Raw genomic sequence first — 19,139 nt, 5'->3', positions numbered from 1 at the left:
ATTCCTGTACACTGAACCAATATCTGAAACAATGTTATCAGCTTTCCAAGTTAACTTCTGTGAACTGCAATACACTGGGGTTGATTTACTTAAGGCAAATATAGTGTGCATTGCAAGTGCACTTTTAGTGCATTTGCTCTAGATCCGAAGGGAAGCTGTGAAATGAGGGGAAGCTGTAATGGTTCATATCATCCAATCATGTACAAACAAAAAAATAGAATTTTTGTAAGAACTTACCGTAAAATTATTTTCTCTGAGTCCTCTGACAGTCGCCGCCTGTTCATTTAGCCTTCACGAGTGGGTAATGCGCCTCTCTGCAGGAGTAGGCTAGGCAGTGAAAGGGTTAACAAACAAAAGCTTTTACACATAACACACCTCTAGGGGGCTGTTCCTCAGATATTACCCATCAGCCACTAGGAGCTGCTCTTCAGTTTTGTAGCAAACAATACATGAAGACTATCAACCCAAAAAAGAAGAAGGGCGGGGGCTGCGATTGTCAGAGGACTCAGAGAAAATAATTTTACAGCAAGTTCTTACAAAAATTCTATTTTGCCTTACGTCGTCCGACAGTCGCCGCCTGTTCATTTAGCCTTCACGAGTGGGATGTCCCAAAGCACTGCAGGTGTGAGTGGTGGGAAGACCCAACCAAGAAAAGGCAACCAGGCCAGAGTCGAAAAACTGAGCCAACAGGGCAACAAAAGCTCAACAGGAGCCAACCCTGGGCAAATACACCCCAAGAAGAGACAAAAACACACCTTTCTGCAAAATAACCGCCACACACAAATCTCAGCGGCCAAAGGAAGCATCCTAGGATGCCAGTACATCAAATCAGTAGAATTTTGTGAAAGTGCGCACAGACGACCATGTCGCCGCTATGCACACCTCAGCCACAGGAAGCCTGATGGCAGAAAGACCAAGAGGCAATGATAGCTCTAGTAGAACGTGCTCTCACAGGAAAAAGGGGGGCACCAGAGCCTCAAGTGAAAAGGCTCAAAACCAAAGTCCATCCGATCCAAACCAGAAGAAAACTGCAGCGGACGCAGCCAAACGCTTCCGAGGGCCCTTGGAAGGACAAACAGGGAATCAGACTTCCCAAAAGACTCTGTGGCAGACAGGCAAAAACCTGACCAGGCCACATGCAAGGAACACAGGACAAAGTCCTTGGGATGCTTGGGCTACGCCCAAAGCAGAAGCAACGGAAGAAACAACAATGAGGTGGAAAGCAGACACCACCGCAGGAAGAAAAGACTGAGTGGGTCGCCAGACCACGTTATCCCTATAAACGACCAAAGAAGGCGACCGGCAAGATCGAGCCGCCAATACCGACACTCAACAAAACAGAGGTGACAGCCACCAGAAAGGCAACTTTCTGGAACAACACAGGCAGAGCTGGTCCTCAAAGGGTGGCCGCTGTAGGAAAAAATGAACAAAAAATCAATGTCAGTCCCCAAGGGAAGCAAGGGAGCCTTCCGTGGGGGAACCAGACGACGCACACCTTAAGTAAAGGTGCGAATCAAGGAATTAGTCGCCAAGGGAAGCTGGAAGAAAACTGGTAAAGGCAGACAACTGATCCACGACCGTGCCCAGTGCCAAGCGCTGATCCACACCTTCCTGCAGGAAGGCCAAAACACTCGCTACCGAAAAGGAGCGTGGATGAAACCCCTTGTGACTCACACCAGGCAATATACGCCCTCCAAGTACGATGGTAAATCTTCCTCCCCTCCCCCCTCCCCCCCCTTTCTTTTCTGCTCTTCCCCGATGCCCTCGCTCTACCTACTCGTTGCCTTGTGTGTGCCACCTCTTCACTGCCTCAACCATCCCCCCCCCTCCCTCCCCCTCCCGCTCTCCTTTCCCCTCCCCCCCTTCTCAGCACTGTGACATGCAATGGTTGCACTACTGATGTATTTGAACCTTGTTACGCTTCAGTGAATTATTGTTTATTACCTTTGTTCCAGCACCTTTTGATTTTGTAACCCCGAAGTTTGTGTTTTGTTTTTGATTGGATGTACCTTGTTTCTGTATGTCCTATGTTTTTCGCATAAATAAAAACTTTTCTGTTAAAAAAAAAAAAAATCTTCCTGGAGTTAGCTGTCCGAGCCTTCAGTAAGGCCGGAACAACAGCATCCGAGAGACCCTACCTTGGCAAAAGCTGGAGACTGTACAACAGGAAGGAATATCGGCCCCAGAGACAGTAGGACGTCTCACAGCGGAAGCCGCCAGGGCGGTTCAACAACCATCCGCCCAAGGTCTGCGTACCAAGACCGATAAGTCTTGGGGCCACCAGAGATACTGGAACCCTTTCCGACACCACCGGTGGAGGAACCTGGACAGCAGTCCAATCAGAGGGAAGGCCGATACTGGTGCCAGGGCACCACCAACGCGTCCGTGGCGACTGCCAGAGGACCGCGGGTTCTGGCCACGAACCTTCCCACCTCCATGTTGAGACAGGATGCGAACAAAACCCCATCCGGAGACTCCCACAGGGCACACAGGAGGCAAAACACCCCGGATGCAGGGACCATTCCCCCTGGTACACGGACTGGCGACGAAGATAGTCCGCCTGCCAGTGCACCACTCCCGGAACGTGAACAGCCGAAACGCTGGAAAGCGCTAATCAGCCCAAGACAGGACCTCGGCCACCGCCTGGGCACCCTCTGTGCCCCCTTTGGCGAATGACGTAAGCCCCTGCCGTTGCGTTGTCCGAGTGAAACATGAACTGGGCTACTCTGAATCTGAGTCGTCCAAGGGAAACTAGAAGAACTTGATTTCTCGGAGCTTCAAGACTATATCGGCAAGGAGGATCGCTCCGCCGACCATGTGCCTTGGGCACAAAGCGTGCCCAGAACTCCACCCCAGCCCGACAGGCTGGCATCCGTGGTAAACACTGTAACCAGCATAGGCAGAAAAGATTTGCCTTGCGCCAGAGCGGGTGACATGAGCCACCCTGAAAAGTCCACCCTCGTGAGGGGGGCTCAAATATATCCTCTTGTCCAACGACTGAGGATTTTGTCCCCCCAGGTAAGAACCTCTGCTGACAGAGATCCCGTTGGGAACTGAGCAAACAGAATGGCTTCGAAGGCCGAAACCAGCAGATCCAGGGACCGCCCGCAGGCCCATAGAGAGGAGAGATAGTTGTCCCTGAAGGACCCAATCCCGCCCCGCAGGGTTCGGAAAGTTTCCTACCTTGGGAGGAAAAACCTTGCGTAAGCAGAGTCCAGGACCAACCCCAGTCAACCGAGACAACCTGACGGGGTCAGTGCCGACACCTGAAAGTTGATGGTCCACCCGAAATCCTGGAGCGCCTGAAACGCAACCTGTAGAACGCTTGACAGAGCGGCACACGAGCCAGCCCACAACAGGAGGTTGTCCAGAAAACTGAGGACCGTAATCCCCTTCATGCGCAGCAAAGCCAGCACCGGAGCCAAAACCTTGGTGACTACCCTGGGAGCTAAAGCGAGACCAAAGGGTAATGCCACAATAGAAAATGCTCCTCTGCCATTGCGAAGAGGAGATACCGCTGATGATCTCAGGAGATAGGGATGTGCAGACACGCACCCTTTTAGTCGATGGAGATCAGAAGCCCCCTGGACTCAATGATGCCCCCACCGACCGAATGGATGCCATCCGGAACCTCTGCACAAAGCGGTACAGAGACTTGAAGTCCAGAAACGGACGCACTTTTCCCTCTTACCTGGGAACCGTGAACAGCTTGGAACATAACCCGTGAAACCTGTTCCCCTGAGGGACTGGCACAATGACTCCAAGGGCGAGAAGCTCTTGCACCGCCTCCCACGAGATCATGTAATCGATCGAGAAACAGATTGAAATTTGAAGCAAGGAAACCTGTTTGCGGGGCGAGAACGAAACTCGAGCTCGCACCCTGAATGAAGCAGTTTGTGAACCCACCCGTCCTGAATTAGGGACAACCAGGGTTCCCGAAAAGTAACGCAGACAGCCCCCCACCCCCGAAAAGGGTAAGGGAGTCCCTCAGGCAGAGGAGGACAGGGCAGCCGAACTGGCTTGACCGGTCATGGGCTTCCCGGACCATGGCTTCCTACGACCGCCTGAGGCCTTGAAGGAGTTACCTCTTTCCCATGCCCCTAAGGCACGAAGGGACCCCCAAACTGAAGGAAGGACCCCGCCTGGCGCGGGGAGATTTCACATCTAGACTACCCTTAAGACCTGTGAGCAACGCATCTAAGGCATTCCCAAGAAGCTGAATACCCATAAAAGGGACATCAGACACAGATTTTTAGGAAGCGCGGTCAGCCGACCAACGCTCAGCCACAAAAAAGTGTCGGATTGCGATCAGAGGAGTTTCGCTCCAAGCCCACAGCACAAAGGTACATCACAGCCTGGGCCATGTAAATCACCAGGTCAAGGGCAGTCAGAGAGACCGTCTGAGCCACCAAGGCACCCCTAAGCACCCTGGACCATTACGTGACAGCTTGAGAAAACCATCACCGAAGCGAACCTAGGTTCGAGCAGGGAGCCTGCCACCAAACACATGTGGCGGGAAAGTGGCTCCACGCGTCGATCCACGAACACTGGGGAGTCCTCCAAAGGCACCCACGTGGATGCATTTAACCCAGAAACAGTCCAGTCCACCTTCGGTGACACCGTCCAACAATTACCCACAGCATCCGCAAAGGGATAACGGTAAACAGATTGAAATTTGAACCGCATAGGCACCGCAAGCATAAGCGTGATGCGAAGCCATAGGTCATTCACGGTTACTGGAAAACTGCTCGGGACAGGGAAAAAACCTGACCTGACTCCTGGGCGTTTCGCGGAACCCGAAGTAAACCCACCAACCTGACTGGGTGGGCTCAGCAGCAATATTTCAAGTCTCCCTGACGGAGCTAAGAAGTGCAACCACTATATCGCGTTCCCGCGCCGCAGTGGAGGAGGACCCCTTCTCCATCCCATCTGAATGTGTGGACTGGGACCCCTTAAGGGGGACATTGTCCGTGGCAACCAAGGCAGGCTCTGAGTCAGAAAAAACTGAGAGGGCATCGGCCGTTTGTGGAGTAGTACGTTCAGACAGCAGCAGACCATCCTGGATGCCAAAGTTGCCAGTGCCGCAGATGAGGGGGCCATGGAAGAGGATTCAGGGGTTCTTGAAGCACCAACCAGGTCTGTGGGGAGTTTGCTATCCTGGGACTCTATATTGCATTAAAAAAATTATTTAGGACACCGGCCATTTAAATTGGCGGTTCCCGCGGTGCACACCGCAAATCTACACTACCGGTGCAGACCCCTTTAAAACTGCTAAAGCAACAGAGAAAAAAACAATTTTGCAGGGGAAAAAAAACTGAAAAACCGCCAAAAATCAGCCTTACGGTGACACGGTATACACCATCACCTCACACGCTGCTGCAGTGAAAGGAGAAGCGACACACTAGAGGCCAAGTCATGCCCTGAGCCACAATACAATGAGTGCCAATTGAAAGTAAATGGGAGGAAGCACTGACAAAATGGCCGCCGCCCTTACTAGGCTGCCGCCCACAACAAAGATGGCGCCTGAACCGGCGCCCACAGTGAGAAAAATGGCTGCTGCCCATACAATGAGGCCAGATAGCCTGCCCTCACCCAAAATGGCACCGGAACAAACGGCACCAAATTAGCACAAACCCAGGGACCTGGCCACCGCGTGGACACCTCAGAGGCAACCCCCAGACATACAACAATTCCCCACACCCCCCCATCCAGGCAGTGTGCACCGCACAGCGCCCCCAGCGGGCGCAGGGAGGTAGGGGCCGCCCAAAACGGCCAGGGAGGGGGATACTACAGAGAGCACATTTTTTCTGCCTTCCCCTAGGATTGGGCCCACGACCCCCATATAACTATCCCAGGGACACGGGGGTAGTAACACTCACCATTCCACGGATTGTGGGCTCCGCTTTGACATGGAACACCTCTCACCCTGAGTAGGGGTGACGGCAGCCAGGAAGGGATGGTAACAACACAGGGTGTTCCGGAGTTGAGACATTCCGGCGAAGATGGATTCTCCGCAGGCTCGCCCCCGTTCTCAGGGGCACTGTCGTTGCAAGGCCTGGGTGCACCAATGACCTGCGACGCTCGTTGGCAGGCTGGAACTCCATAAGGATCTATATTATCCAGTGTAAGGCCCAGCTCTGCTGTCGCTTGTAGTCCTCCAGAGATCCTTCTGACTAACTAGCGATAGTAAGTGAGAAAAGAAATAAAAAGAAAAAACTTTTTGCAAAGAAAAAGAGAAAAAAACTGAGACATAGGTCCCAGCAGGTAAGCCTATGTCCTACTCCTATGCTAGGCAGCAGAAAACTGAAGAGCAGCTCCTAGTGGCTAATGGGAAATAGCTGAGGAACAGCCCCCTAGAGGTGTGTTATGTGTAAAAGCTTTTGTTTGTTAACCTTTTCATTGCCTAGCCTACTCCTGCAGAGGCGCATTACCCACTCGTGAAGGCTAAATGAACAGGCGGCGACTGTCAGAGGACGTAAGAGAAATTGCATTTTTGACTTACAGTAAAATCCCTTTCTCTTAGGTTCATTGACGGACACAGTCCTCTGATGCATATCAGTAGGGTTATACCGACCCCTACAGGAGTAGGACACTAGGCAGATAGAATTTCTGGCTAGGCCTATTGGAAGTCCCTGGGGGTATACCATCTCTCTTCCTGCATAGGATGTCAGTTTTTTATCAAAGCAGTGTCAGAGAAAACACACCAACCCACTCAAAAAAATGAAATAGAGGGGTGGGTACTGCCTCCGTCAACGAACCTAAGAGAAAAGGATTTTACAGTAAGTCAAAAATCCAGTTTTCTCTATCGTTCATTGAAGGATATGATGCATATCAGTAGGGACATTCCAAAGCAGTACCCAAATGAGAGGTGGGAACAGCAGAACAAAAAAACAGTCCCCAAGGCCACAATGGCCAAGCAGGCAACACAGGACTCCTCAGAACAACAAGATGAAGTCCAACTGAAAAACCAAACAGGAACACCCTCAAGGAAGGCCAAGGGGCCCTCTAAACAGCAGCCTGCAAAAAGGAAGCATCCGCAGATGCCAGAACATCCACCTTATAAAATTTGGTAAAGGTGAACAGACGACCAGATTGCTGCCTTGCAAACCTAAAGCACAGATGCCTGATGGCGAAAAGCCCAGGAAGCACTAAGCGCCCGAGTAGAATGCGCCTTGACAGGAAAAGGAGGAACCTGACCCTTAATAGAATAAGCCTGCACCACTGTCTGTCTGATCCATCTGAAAAAAGTTGCAGCAGACGCAGGCAGCCCTTTCTTTGGGCCATCCGTGAGCACAAAGAGCTAGCAAGACTTGCGAAAAGACTCAGATGCCAAACCTTGATCGCCCGAACAACATCCAGGGTATGCAGAGCAAATTCCTTAGGATGTGTAGGCTTAGGACACAAAGAGGGTAACACGATGTCCTCATTTAAGTGAAAACTGGAAACCACCTTCGGCAGGAATAACGGATCCGGCCGAAGTACCACCTTACCCCTGTGAACTACCAGGTAGGGAGAACGACAGGACAGCACCGCCAGTTCCGACACCTTGCGCACAGAAGTGATAGCAACCAAGAAGGCTACCTTCTGAGACAGGGTAAGAAGGGGGACCTCCCGAATACTCTCAAAGGGAGGCCTCTGGAGAACTGACAGCACCAAATTAAGGTCCCAAGGTGGTAGCGGAGGTCGCACCGGAGGTACCAAGTGTCGCACCCCGTGGACGAAGCTACGCACCAGGGAATGGGTGGCCAATGGCCTCTGGAAGAAAATAGCCAAGGCTGACACCTAACACCGACACCAAGGCCAACTTTTGATCAACTCGCCGCTGAAGGAAAGCTAAGATCCAAGCCACCGAATAGGAACGAGGGTGGGTCTCAAGGGACTCACACCACGCAATGTACGACTTCCACGTATGATAATAAATCTTCCTAGAAGTCGCCTTTCTCGCTTTTAGCAGAGTGGGAATCACTGAAGCAGACAATCCCCTGTCCTACAGCACCTGGCTTTCAACAGCCAAGTCGTCAAAGCCAGTGATTGTAAAGCAGGATGGAAGATTGGCCCTTGGGACAGCAGATCTTCCCTGAGAGGGAGTCTCCAGGAAGCATCGGCGACAAGCCTGACCAGGTCGGCGTACCAAGCACGGCAAGGTCAGTCCGGAGCCACAAGAATGACCGGAATCCCTTTTGCCTCGATCCTGCGTAGTAGTTTTGGCAGAAGCTGGAGAGGAGGAAAGACGTAAATCAGACGATACTGACTCCAAGGAGCCACTAAAGCGTCAGTAGCGATAGCTAGAGGATCCCGAGACTGTGCCACAAACCTCTGAGCCCTCTTTTTGAGACGAGAGGCCAACAGATCCAGCCCTAGAGTACCCCACCGGAGACACAACAGATGAAACACCGTCGGATGAAGAGACCATTCTCCCTGTTCTAACACCTGTCGACTGAGATAGTCCGTTTGCAATTTTTCCACCCCTGGAATGTGCACAGCAGAGAGGGCTGAATTAATCTTTCTGCCCACCCTAGAACGCTGATTACTTCCCGAGCCGCCAGGACACTTCTTGTGCCCCCTTGGTGATTGACATAGGCCACGGCCGTGGCATTGTCTGATTGAATAGGTACCGGACACCCCTGGAGATGACTTGTTCAATGATCCAGACAAAGTCTGATTGCTCTGAGCTCCAGTACATTGATGGGTAGCCTGGACTCTTCTAAAGTTCAGACCCCCTGAGCGCACACTGTGCTGAGGACGCCTCCCCATCTGGACAGACTGGCGTCTGTGGTGACGACCGCCCAGGACAGGGGGAGAAATGATTTTCCCTGACAAAGTACTGGAGAACAAAGCCACCAAACCAGGGACATCCTCGTACTCCGACTCAACAGGATCAATTGTCTAGAGACTGAGGATCCTTGTTCCATCTCACCAGAATCTCCTTTTGCAGAGATCTTGTGTGGAACTGAGCAAACGGAACTGCCTCGAAGGTAGACACCATCAGGCCCAGCACCCGCATGCAAGTCCGAAGAGCTGGCGGTTTGCTGGACAGCAGAAGCTGAATTACCTCCTGCAATTTCTGAAGTTTTTCCTGAGGAAGAAACACTCTGGCTGAGGACGAGTCCAGCGTCAGACCCAGATAGTCCAGACCTGTAGACGGAACCAGAGCAGACTTCTAAAGATTCAGAATCCAACTGAACTCTTTCAGCGTTCACAGAGTAATCTCCAAGTTGTCCAACAGAACAGTCGAAGACTCTGCTTGCAAAAACAGAACATTCAGATACCCCAGTACCGCTATCCCCCGCTGACGCAGCAATGCTAAAACCAGGGCCATTACTTTTGTGAATACCCGGGGAGCAGAGAGGAGACCAAAGGGTAACCCCCACAAACTGATAATGCTCCTTGCCCACGGCAAAGCGGAGGAAGCGCTGGTGGGCGGCACATATTGGGATGGGAAGGTAAGCGTCCTTGATGTCGATGGAGGTGAGGAAATCCCCCTGATGTAGGGATGCCATTACCATGCGAATGGATTCTATTCGGAAATTCTGTACCCGCACAAAGCAGTTTAGCGCCTTGAGGTCCAGAATGCGACGCACCTTGCCTTCCTTCCTGGGAACTGTAAACCAGGTTTGAGTAAAACCTTGAAACTGTTCCGATATCAGAACCGAAACAATCACCCCTTGAAGTAAAAAGTCTTGCACTGCCCCATAGAGATCCCCTAAGTGATCCGGGGACGTATGCAGGTTGGAAGAGAAGAACCTTTCCTGAGGGTACGATCGAAAACCCCATCTTGTAGAGGCAGCAAATTATTTTGTGGACCCACTTGTCCTGGATCAGGGAGGTCCACTGATCCAGAAACCAGCGAAGATGTCCCCCCCACCCCAGATACAGGTGAGGGCGCCCCTTCATGCGGAGGAAGTCTTGTCCGCAGGTCTGGCAGAACCCCCTCAGAGCTTGCCAGACCAAGACCTCTTAGAACCCCCGGTGGAGACCCTGAAGGGCTTAGATCCCTTGTCTTGAGACCCTGATGGACAAAAAGGCTGTTTGTGAGCTGAAAAAAAAAGGCCCCCTCCAGGTCCCGGCGTAGAAGTTTTGCCCACTCTGTCATAGGTTGCGACACCAGGGCAATTGTAAATACTGGTCTAAGTGTCACACCGACCACAGTGAACATATGACGGGCCTCCGACCTCCTATCAGCCGGATCTGTGAAGACCGGGGACTCTTCAAACGGGATTACAGTGGCTTTATTTAACCTGGAAACCAGGGAGTCCACTACAGGAGGAACCGTCCATTTTTTGAGAAGGGAATCCTCATAGGGGTACTGCATAGCAAAGTGCTTAGGGACTGCAAAGGTGCGTTTTGGGCAACCCCACTGTTTTGTGGCAATATTGTCAAAGAAGGCAGGAAAGGGGAAAACCTTTGCTGCTTTGGAGGACCTGTGGGTGCCAAAGGTGACCCCCGCCTCAGATGCTGCATTAGTTGCATCCTCCATCTTTAAGGTTTCCCGCACTGATACAATCAGTGCATCCACTAGTGCCTTTTCATGTGCGGCTAGAGGAGCAGAGGAATCCTCCCCACTATCTGAGCATGCGGGGTGTGTGGACGATCCCAACAGGAAGGGGAACGACGACCGATCGTTTGGTCGCCGGCAACGGTGCCGGGGGGGTTGGGTTGAGCAGATGGTGTGGTAAAGGCCTGCAATAGGCCACAGAGACAGGGGGGGCGCTGACTGGCTGGGAAGGGAGCCCAACCTTGCCAGGGAGGGGCCCACGTCCACCCCAAACCCTCCAGGGGTAGAGGGGGGACAGCTACTTACCACACCAGGAACACCGCTCCGTCGTAATGTGGGTGCTGTCAGTCAGGAGGAAATGATGCGACTCAGGCTGAAGCCAGTTCGTATGCGCCCTCGTGAGATGTTTAACTCGCAGGCCAGCCCTTGTCCAGTGGGGCTATGTAGAGGCCGACCTACTGCAGGGCTGCGGTCTGCACGCGCTCGCTGGTCAGAATTGGGGTTTCCATAAGGATCTAGATTATCCAGGTTGTCACCCAGTCTGACACTTGATTGTAGATCACACAGAAACAAAATAATAAAAAGAGGAAAAAAATTTAATTAAAAAAGAAAAAATTGCCAGGACCAGAGATCCCAGCAAGGAACTAGGGCCTTACTCCTGACTAAGCAGAAAAAAACTGAATACCTATAGCAGAGAGTGGGAGTAGTCAAGTTGTTGTGTGCCTAGTGTCCTACTCCTGTAGGGGGCAGTATAACCCATATAGTCATTAAGATAAGGAGCTGTGTCCGTCAATGATTGAAAGAGAAATAAGTTGAATATAGCCACTTTTTCAGCCAAGAAAGATTCACTTTAAAGCCAATCTCCAGCTTTTAGTGAAGTTTAGTTTGTTTGGACCAAGGTGGTCCAAAGAACTATTACCTTTACTAACAGCAGTGTATAAAGTTCACTGGGAGCACTGTATCAACTGAATGTAGCCTCAGAAATGGAGAGTCGGGAGATGGGACATTCAACCCGTGTGTATGGGCTTTATTAACAGCTGTTCTCTAAGAAAGTCTACTAAATATGCTACCATGAAGTGCATGGTGTCATGGCAATATACAATAAAATTATCTTTGAGTTATATTCCTTATGTTTGCTCTGGAGGTGACTTTCTATTTCTCATTGGCAATCCTGGTTTTCCCATCTGACAGAATTTTGTAACAGGGAAATTTCAGAAAGCCACAGAATACCCTAAGTTGCAGAACTATGTAGTAAATGTTTAAAATAAATTGTAGCTCCTTATTTATTACTAGCAATAGTAATATCAATTACCACAGTTCTACTTTCACCAGGTAAAAAAGGTATATTTATCTTGTTATCAGCAATGTGATATCTGAGGTCTCTGGAGGTGAAGAAAAAAAAAAGGAAAGATTGATTGTTTGTGGCTTGACTTGCAGTGTACCTCTAGATTTGGTTTTGGGTTGAGTTCAAACTAATATATTTGGACTACAACATTCTATGTTTTTTAGTATAAGTTCTACTTTCCCCTACATATATCACAACTGCAGACACAAGTGTTTTTGTTTACTTTCTACCCTCCTTAATTATTTTGCACTAAAAATGTATCTTTCTCTAGAATAACCAGAAAGTCTAGAATTCAAGAAAGTGAGAACCACTAGTAAGGTTGAAATGGAACTACTGTTCCTTGGCTCAAAGCAGGCAACCCTTTAAAAAACAGAGTGTGAACATTTTAAACTTACCCAAGTGCATCAATGTAATCTGTGCTGCCAATTCCTTTGCATCTTCCAGTGAGGTGCATAGCCTGTCAGGTAAGAAGCAGCTCTGGGAATTATTACCAATAGTTGGAAGTACAACTTTATAAATCAAAAGCAGTTTTCCATCCTGGCTTTTAGCTGAGTACAAATAGTATTCAGGGAATGTCATATTATTTTTGTAACAGTAGTACTCTAGATGCATCACAGCAGAGTGAAAATGATTAGGCTTTAAAGACTGAATGTTTATTGGGCTAAGCTTTGTGCCAGGATAGAATGGATATGTTACTCTTTCAGGCTCAGAACATACTGGACTTTCTCTGCCTCTAGGAGGGGCAGGTAAAATTGAAGATCTTCCAATAGACTTTTGAGATACTTCCTCCTGATTTGCAAACAAGAACAAACTTTCTGCATTCTGACTCAAATGCTCATTTCTTTGTTTCCAATTTGAATCCTTAGTCGCAGGCTTAGCTAAAGTGACCTCGATACTTGCTCCATCAATATATTTCCCATTCATTACTGAAATTGCTGCAATGGCATCATCTCGATTAAAAAAATGTACAAAAGCATAGTCCCTCAACTTTTTGACACGTTCAACAGACCCAGGCTTAAATTCATTAAACTCTGCTTTAATAGTCTCTTCTGTAGTTGATATCATCAAATTCCTTACATACAGGACCTTAACTCTCTGCATCGTTTCTTCATCGACTTCTTTTTCTGGGTCTGCCCAGTCTACTTGAATAGTATGACCCCATAACTGAAAAGTTCCTAAAATGATATTGCAATGACAATGATATTAGATAGAACCATTGCAAATCTAAACATACATATATGAATACATGCAAAAAAGATAATGACTGTAAAAATTGGAAATTTGGCTTACCTGTAAATTATTTATCTTAGAGTATAGTATAGGACACAGGATTTGTATTAATAGACAATGGGTAAAATGGGATTTTTGTCTTACCGTAAAATCCTTTTCTCTGAAGTTCATTGACGGACGCAGTTTTCTGTTCTCAATAGCAGTAGGGTTATGCTGCCCCCTACAGGAGTAGGACACTAGGCAGAAAAAAGTTCTGGCTATGCCTATGGGCAGTCCCAGGGGGTATATACCTTATCTCCCTGCTATAGGATGTCAGTTTTGTATCAACGCAGTGTCAGAGAAAACAATATCAATCCAAATCAATAATAGAGGGGCAGGTACTGCGTCAGTCAATGAAATTCAGAGAAAAGGATTTTACGGTAAGACAAAAAAAGACTTACCATAAAAAAACTATTTTCTTTGAGTCCTCCGACAGTCGCAGCCCGTTCAGTAAGCCTTCACGAGTGGGTAATGGCGCCCTCTGCAGGAGTGAGCTAGGCAGTAAAAGGATTAGCAAAAAACTTTTACACTGAGACACATCTTTAGGGGGCTGTCCATCAGACATTACCCAGGCACACTTAGTACTGATCTCCAGTTTCGTAGCAAGCAGTAAAGGAAGGCATCAACCCCAAACAAGAATTTCAGAGGGGCGGGGGCTGCGACTGTTGGAGGACTCAGAGAAAAGAGTTTTACTGCAAGTTCTTACAAAAACTCTATTTTCTCTTAGGTCTTCTAACAGTTGCAGCCCGTTCAGTAAGCCTTCACGAGTGGGACGTCCCAAAGCAGTGCAGGTGTGAGGGGTGGGAAGATGCAACCTACAGAAAAGGCAACGTGTCAACCAGGCCAAAGAAAAAACTGAGCCAACAGGGCAACAGAAACTCAACAGGAGCTAACCCAGAGCAAAAAACACCCCCAAAAGAGACATAAAAAACACGCCTCTTCAATCAACCGCCACACTCGAAGCCTTGCGGCCAAAGGAAGCATCCGAGGATGCCATCACATCGAGTTTGTAGAGTTTTGTGAAAGTGTGCACAGACGACCAGGTCGCTGGCTTGCACACCTGAGCCACAGAAGCCTGATGTCGAAACGCCCAAGAGGCACTCATAGCTTTGGTAGAATGGGCTCTTACAGGGAAAGGAGGCACCTGACCCTTGAGAGAATAGGCCCGAACAATAGACTGTCTGATCCATTTAGAAATGGATGCAGCGGATGCAGCCGAGCCCTTCCGAGGTCCCTCAGGAAGGACAAACAGGGAATCAGACTTCCTAAAAGACTTCGTGGCAGCCAGGTAAACCCTGACCGCCCGGACCACATCAAAAGAATGCAAGGCAAACTCCTTGGGATGTTTGGGCTTCGCACAAAGCGAAGGTAAAACAATATCATCGTTGAGGTGGAAAGCAGAGACCACCTTGGGGAGAAAAGACTGATTGGGTCACAAGGTCACTTTATCCCTATGAACAACCAGATAAGACGAGGGGCAAGACAGAGCCGCCAATTCGCCTGAGGCCTTGAAGGATTTACCTTTTTCCTGCGCCCCTGAGGCACGAAAGGACCCACAATGAGCTTTGAAAGAAGGACCCCGTCTAGTGCGGGGTGATTTTCCTTTAGAGGTTTGGGGCAAAAGGGTACTTTGACCTTTGATCAACTCATCTAAGGTATCCCCAAAAAGTCGATTACCCACATAAGGGACATCAGACACAGTCTTCTTGGAAGCGTGGTCGGCTGACCAGCTTTTTAGCAAAATAATGCGTCGGATTGCTACCCCAACCGCAGATAACCTTGCGACCAAGGGAGCTTCCTCCAAGGCCGCGTCACATAGGTACATCACGGCCTGGGCCATCTGATCCACCAGGTCAAGGGCAGTCGGAGAGGCCGACTCCACCACTAAAGTGTGCCTAAGCACCTTGGACCATTCCGTGACCGCTTGAGAAAACATCACTGAAGCGAACACAGGTTTAAGCAGGGAGCCCGCCACCAAATAAATGTGACGGGAAAGCGTCTCCACGCGACTATCCGCCGGATCCCTAAACACCGGTGAGTCCTCTACGGGCATCAAAGTGGATTTATTCAACCGAGAAACAGTGTGGTCTACCTTTGGTGACACTGTCCAGCGATTGTCGACTGGATCCGTAAAAGGATAACAGTATTGAAACCGCTTAGGCACCGTCAGCATATGCTTGATGCAACGTCATTGGTCGTTGACGGTTTCGTGAAACTCCTCGGGGCAGGGAAAAATCTGACCTGAAGGACACCCGCTTACCTGACTGGGTGGGTTCATCATCAAGATTTAAAGTCTCCTTGACGGAACTAATAAGTGCATCCACTGTAGCGCGTTCCCGCGCCACAGTGGAGGAGGACATCTCTTCCTCCCCATCCGAATGAGAGGACTGGGACCCCTCAGGGGGGACATTGTCCGTGGCAACCATTTCAGGCTGAGTCAGAAGACTGACAGGGCATCGGCCGTTTTTAAGCAGAGCGTTTAGACATCAGCAGATCAACCTTGGACGCCAATGTCACAAGTGCAGTGGATAAAGAGGTCATGGAAGAGGATTCAGGAGCTCCTGAAGCCTCAACCAAGTCTGCGGGGAACTTGTTATCCTGGGACTCCATTTAGCATAAAAAAATATTTTTGGGACTCTTTAAAATGGAGGTTCCCGCGGTCCACACCGCAAAACTGCACCGCCAGTGGGGACCCCTTTAAAACTACTAAAACAACAGAGAAAGTACAGCGTTTGTAGGCAAATGCCCCAAAAACAGCCAAAAATCAGCCCTACAGTGTCAGTTACATTACCACCTCACACACACTGCTGCAGTGAAGGAAAGAGAAAAAGAGGAAGTGACCTCACGCACTAGAGGCTGATCCATGCCCTGAGCCACAGTGTAATGAATGCCTATGAAAAAGTGAATGGGAAAAAGCACTCACAAAATGGCCGCTGCCCTTACTAGGCGGCCGCCCAAAACAAATATGGAGCCCAAACCGGCGCCAAAAGGAGTTTTTTAAAATGGCTGCTGCCCACACAATAAGGCCAGAAACCTGCCCTCACCCAAAATGGCGGCCGAACAAATGGCGCCAAGTCAGCATAAACCCAGGAAAACTGGCCACCGTGGGGACACCTCAGAGGCACCCCTCAGACTGTAACAAGCCCCCACACCCCCCCCCCTTCAGGCAGTGTGCACCGCAGAGTGCTCCCAGTTGGGGCAGGGAGGTAGGGGCTGTCATACCGGCCAGGGAGGGGGACATTACAGAGACTGTATGTTTTCTGCCTTCCCCTAGGAGTGGGCCCACAGAACACCCCCACAGGCAACAGTCCCAGGGACAGAAGGGTAGTGTAACTCACCACACCAAGGACTGCAGGCTCCTCTCCGATATGGAACACCTCCCACCCTAGGTGGGGGTGCCGTCAGCCAGGAAGGGATGCTAGCAACACACGGCCGTTCTGAAGACGAGACATCCTGGCGAAGATGTGGCTCTCCGCAGGCTCATCCCCAACCTCAGGGGCACTGTCGTGGCAAAGCCTGGGAGTAACCATGACCTGTCACGCTCGTTGGCAGGCTGGGACACCGTAAGGATCTATATTATCCAGTGCGAGGCCCAGCTCTGCTGTCGCTTGTAATCCTCCGTGGATCCTCCTGACTAGCGATAGTGAGTGATGAAAGAAATAAAAGAAAAAACTTTTTTCAAAGAAAAAGACAAAAAAAAAACTGAGGAGACATAGGTCCCAGCTGGTAAGACCTAGACCACTTCCTGATGCTAGGCAGCAAGAAACTGGAGATCAGTACTAAGTGTGCCTGGGTAATGTCTGAGGGACGGCCTCCTAGAAGTGTATCTCAGTGTAAAAGTTTTTTGCTAATCCTTTTACTGCCTAGCTTACTCCTGAAGAGGGCGCCATTACCCACTCGTGAAGGCTTACTGAACGGGCTGCGACTGTCGGAGGGCGTAAGAGAAATCCCATTTTCTCTATCGTTCATTGATGGATGCAGTCTTCTGTTCTCAATAGCAGTAGGGAAGTCCCAAAGCAGTGCCATAAAACATGAGGGGTGGGAACAGCAGAAAATAATTCCCCAAGGCTGAACCACAGCCAACCAGGCAACATAAGAATCAGAACAACAAGATTAGACCCACCTGAAAAAACATTAAACACCCTCAAGCGAAACAAAAAAGACCCTTAAACAGTAGCCTGCAAAACTTTGCGGCCAAAGGAGGCATTTGCAGATGCCAGCACATCCACCTTGTGAAAGTATGAACACACCACCAGGTAGCCGCCTTGCAAACCTGAACCACAGATGCCTGATGGCGAAAAGCCTAGGAAGCACTAAGCGCCCCAGTAGAAAGCACCTTAACAGGGAAAGGAGGAACCTGACCCTTAATGGAATAAGCCTGCACAACTGTCTGTCTAATCCATCTGGAAATTGTCGCAGCAGACGCAGGCAGCCCTTTCTTTGGTCCATCCATGAGAACAAAGAGCGAATCTGACTTTCGAAAAGACTCAGTAGTCGTCAAGTACACCCTAATTGCCCGAACAACATCCAAAGTATGCAATGCAAATTCCTTAGGATGTTTGGGCTTAGGATATAAGGAGGGTAACACAATGTCCTCATTTAAATGGAAACTGGAAACCACCTTCGGAAGGAAGGACGGATCCGGATGAAGTACCACTTTATTCCTGTGAACCACCAGATAGGGATAACGACAGGACAACGCCGCCAGTTCCGACACCCTGTGTGCAGAAGTAATAGCCACCAGGAAGGCCACCTTCTGAGATAAGGTAAGCAGGGAATGTCCTGAATATTTTCAAAGGGCGGTTTCTGGAGAACCGACAGCACCAAATTGAGATCCCAAGGTGGCAACGGAGGCCGCACCGGAGTAAACCAAGTGTTGCACCCCTTAGATAAAGCTACATACCCGGGAATAGGTGGCTAATGGCCTTTGGAAAAAAATTGCCAAGGCCAAACCTGGCCCTTAATAGTACTCAAGGCCAATTTTTGCTCAACACCCTGGTGAGGGAAAGCCAAGATCCGAGCCACAGAGTAAGAGTGAGGAGGAGCTCCAAGAGACTTACACTACGCAATATACGACTTCCACAGGCGATGATAGATCTTTCTAGAAGTCGCTTTTCTCACTTATTGACATGAGCCACAGCCATGGCATTGTCCGATTGAATGCGCACTGGACAGCCCCGAAGGTGCTCCGTCCAGTGGCTTAGGCAAAGCCTGATGGCTCTCAGCACCAGAACCCCTTGAGCAGAAAGCTTGTCGAGAACACCTCCCCACCAGGACAGACTGGAATCAGTGGTGATCACTGTCCAATATATGGGGAGGAAGGATTTTCCTTGTTTGAGTGTCGGGGACCGAAGCCACCATAACAGGGACCCCCTGGTCACCTGGCTCAACTGGATCTGATTGTCCAGAGAACTTGGATCCTTGTTCCATTTGAGAAGAATTTCCTACTGGAGTATTCTTGTGTGAAATTCCCTCGGCAAAAGCAGAAACCGTTGATGTCTTGCACATATTGGGATGTGAAGTTAGGCATCTTTGATGTCTATGGAGGCCAGGAAATCCCCCTGGTGTAGGGAGGCCACCACCGTGCGAATAGATTCCATCTTGAATTTTTTAACTTGTACAAAGCAATTCAGTGCCTTCAGGTCTAGAATTGGGCGCACCTTGCACCTTCCTTGGGACCCTAAACAGGTTTGAGTAAAAGCCCCTCAAAAGGTTTCGAGAACGGAAACAGAACGATTACTCCTTGTTGTACCAGGTCCTGTACCGCCCCAAAGAGAGCCTGTAAGCAATCCGGGGACAGTCGCACATTGGAAAGGAAAAACCTTACCAGAGGGACAGATCGACACTCGATCTTGTAGTCAGACCGTATGACCTCATGCACCCACTTGTCTTGTATCCGGGATAGATACAAATCCGGAAACCAGCAAAGATGTCCCCCACCCCAGATACGGGTGAGGGCGCGACCTTCAGGCCGAAGGGGCCTTATCCGCAGGTCTGGAGAAACCTGATTTCTGTTTTCCAGACCAGCGT

At 49.7% G+C, this 19,139-nt stretch overlaps 1 protein-coding gene across 1 annotated transcript in view; it reads right to left on the bottom strand.

The window, feature by feature from the left end:
• RBM46 (RNA binding motif protein 46) overlaps window positions 1-19,139 on the bottom strand; it is a gene marked incomplete at its 3' end in the record, with an annotated part of 114,657 nt that overhangs the window by 438 nt on the left and 95,080 nt on the right. The window contains exon 3 of the mRNA XM_082243933.1: window positions 12,236-13,015. Within this exon, the coding sequence (XP_082100059.1) occupies window positions 12,236-13,015 (780 nt within the window). The remainder of the gene's footprint in view (window positions 1-12,235; window positions 13,016-19,139) is intronic.

The sequence above is a fragment of the Pelophylax lessonae genome (genome assembly GCF_965119305.1).
Source record: "Pelophylax lessonae genome assembly, chromosome: 1".
In the NCBI taxonomy this organism is placed as follows: Eukaryota; Metazoa; Chordata; class Amphibia; order Anura; family Ranidae; genus Pelophylax; species Pelophylax lessonae.
The sequence above is the reverse complement of the archived record's forward strand: the minus strand, read 5'-3'. Positions and strand labels throughout refer to the sequence as shown.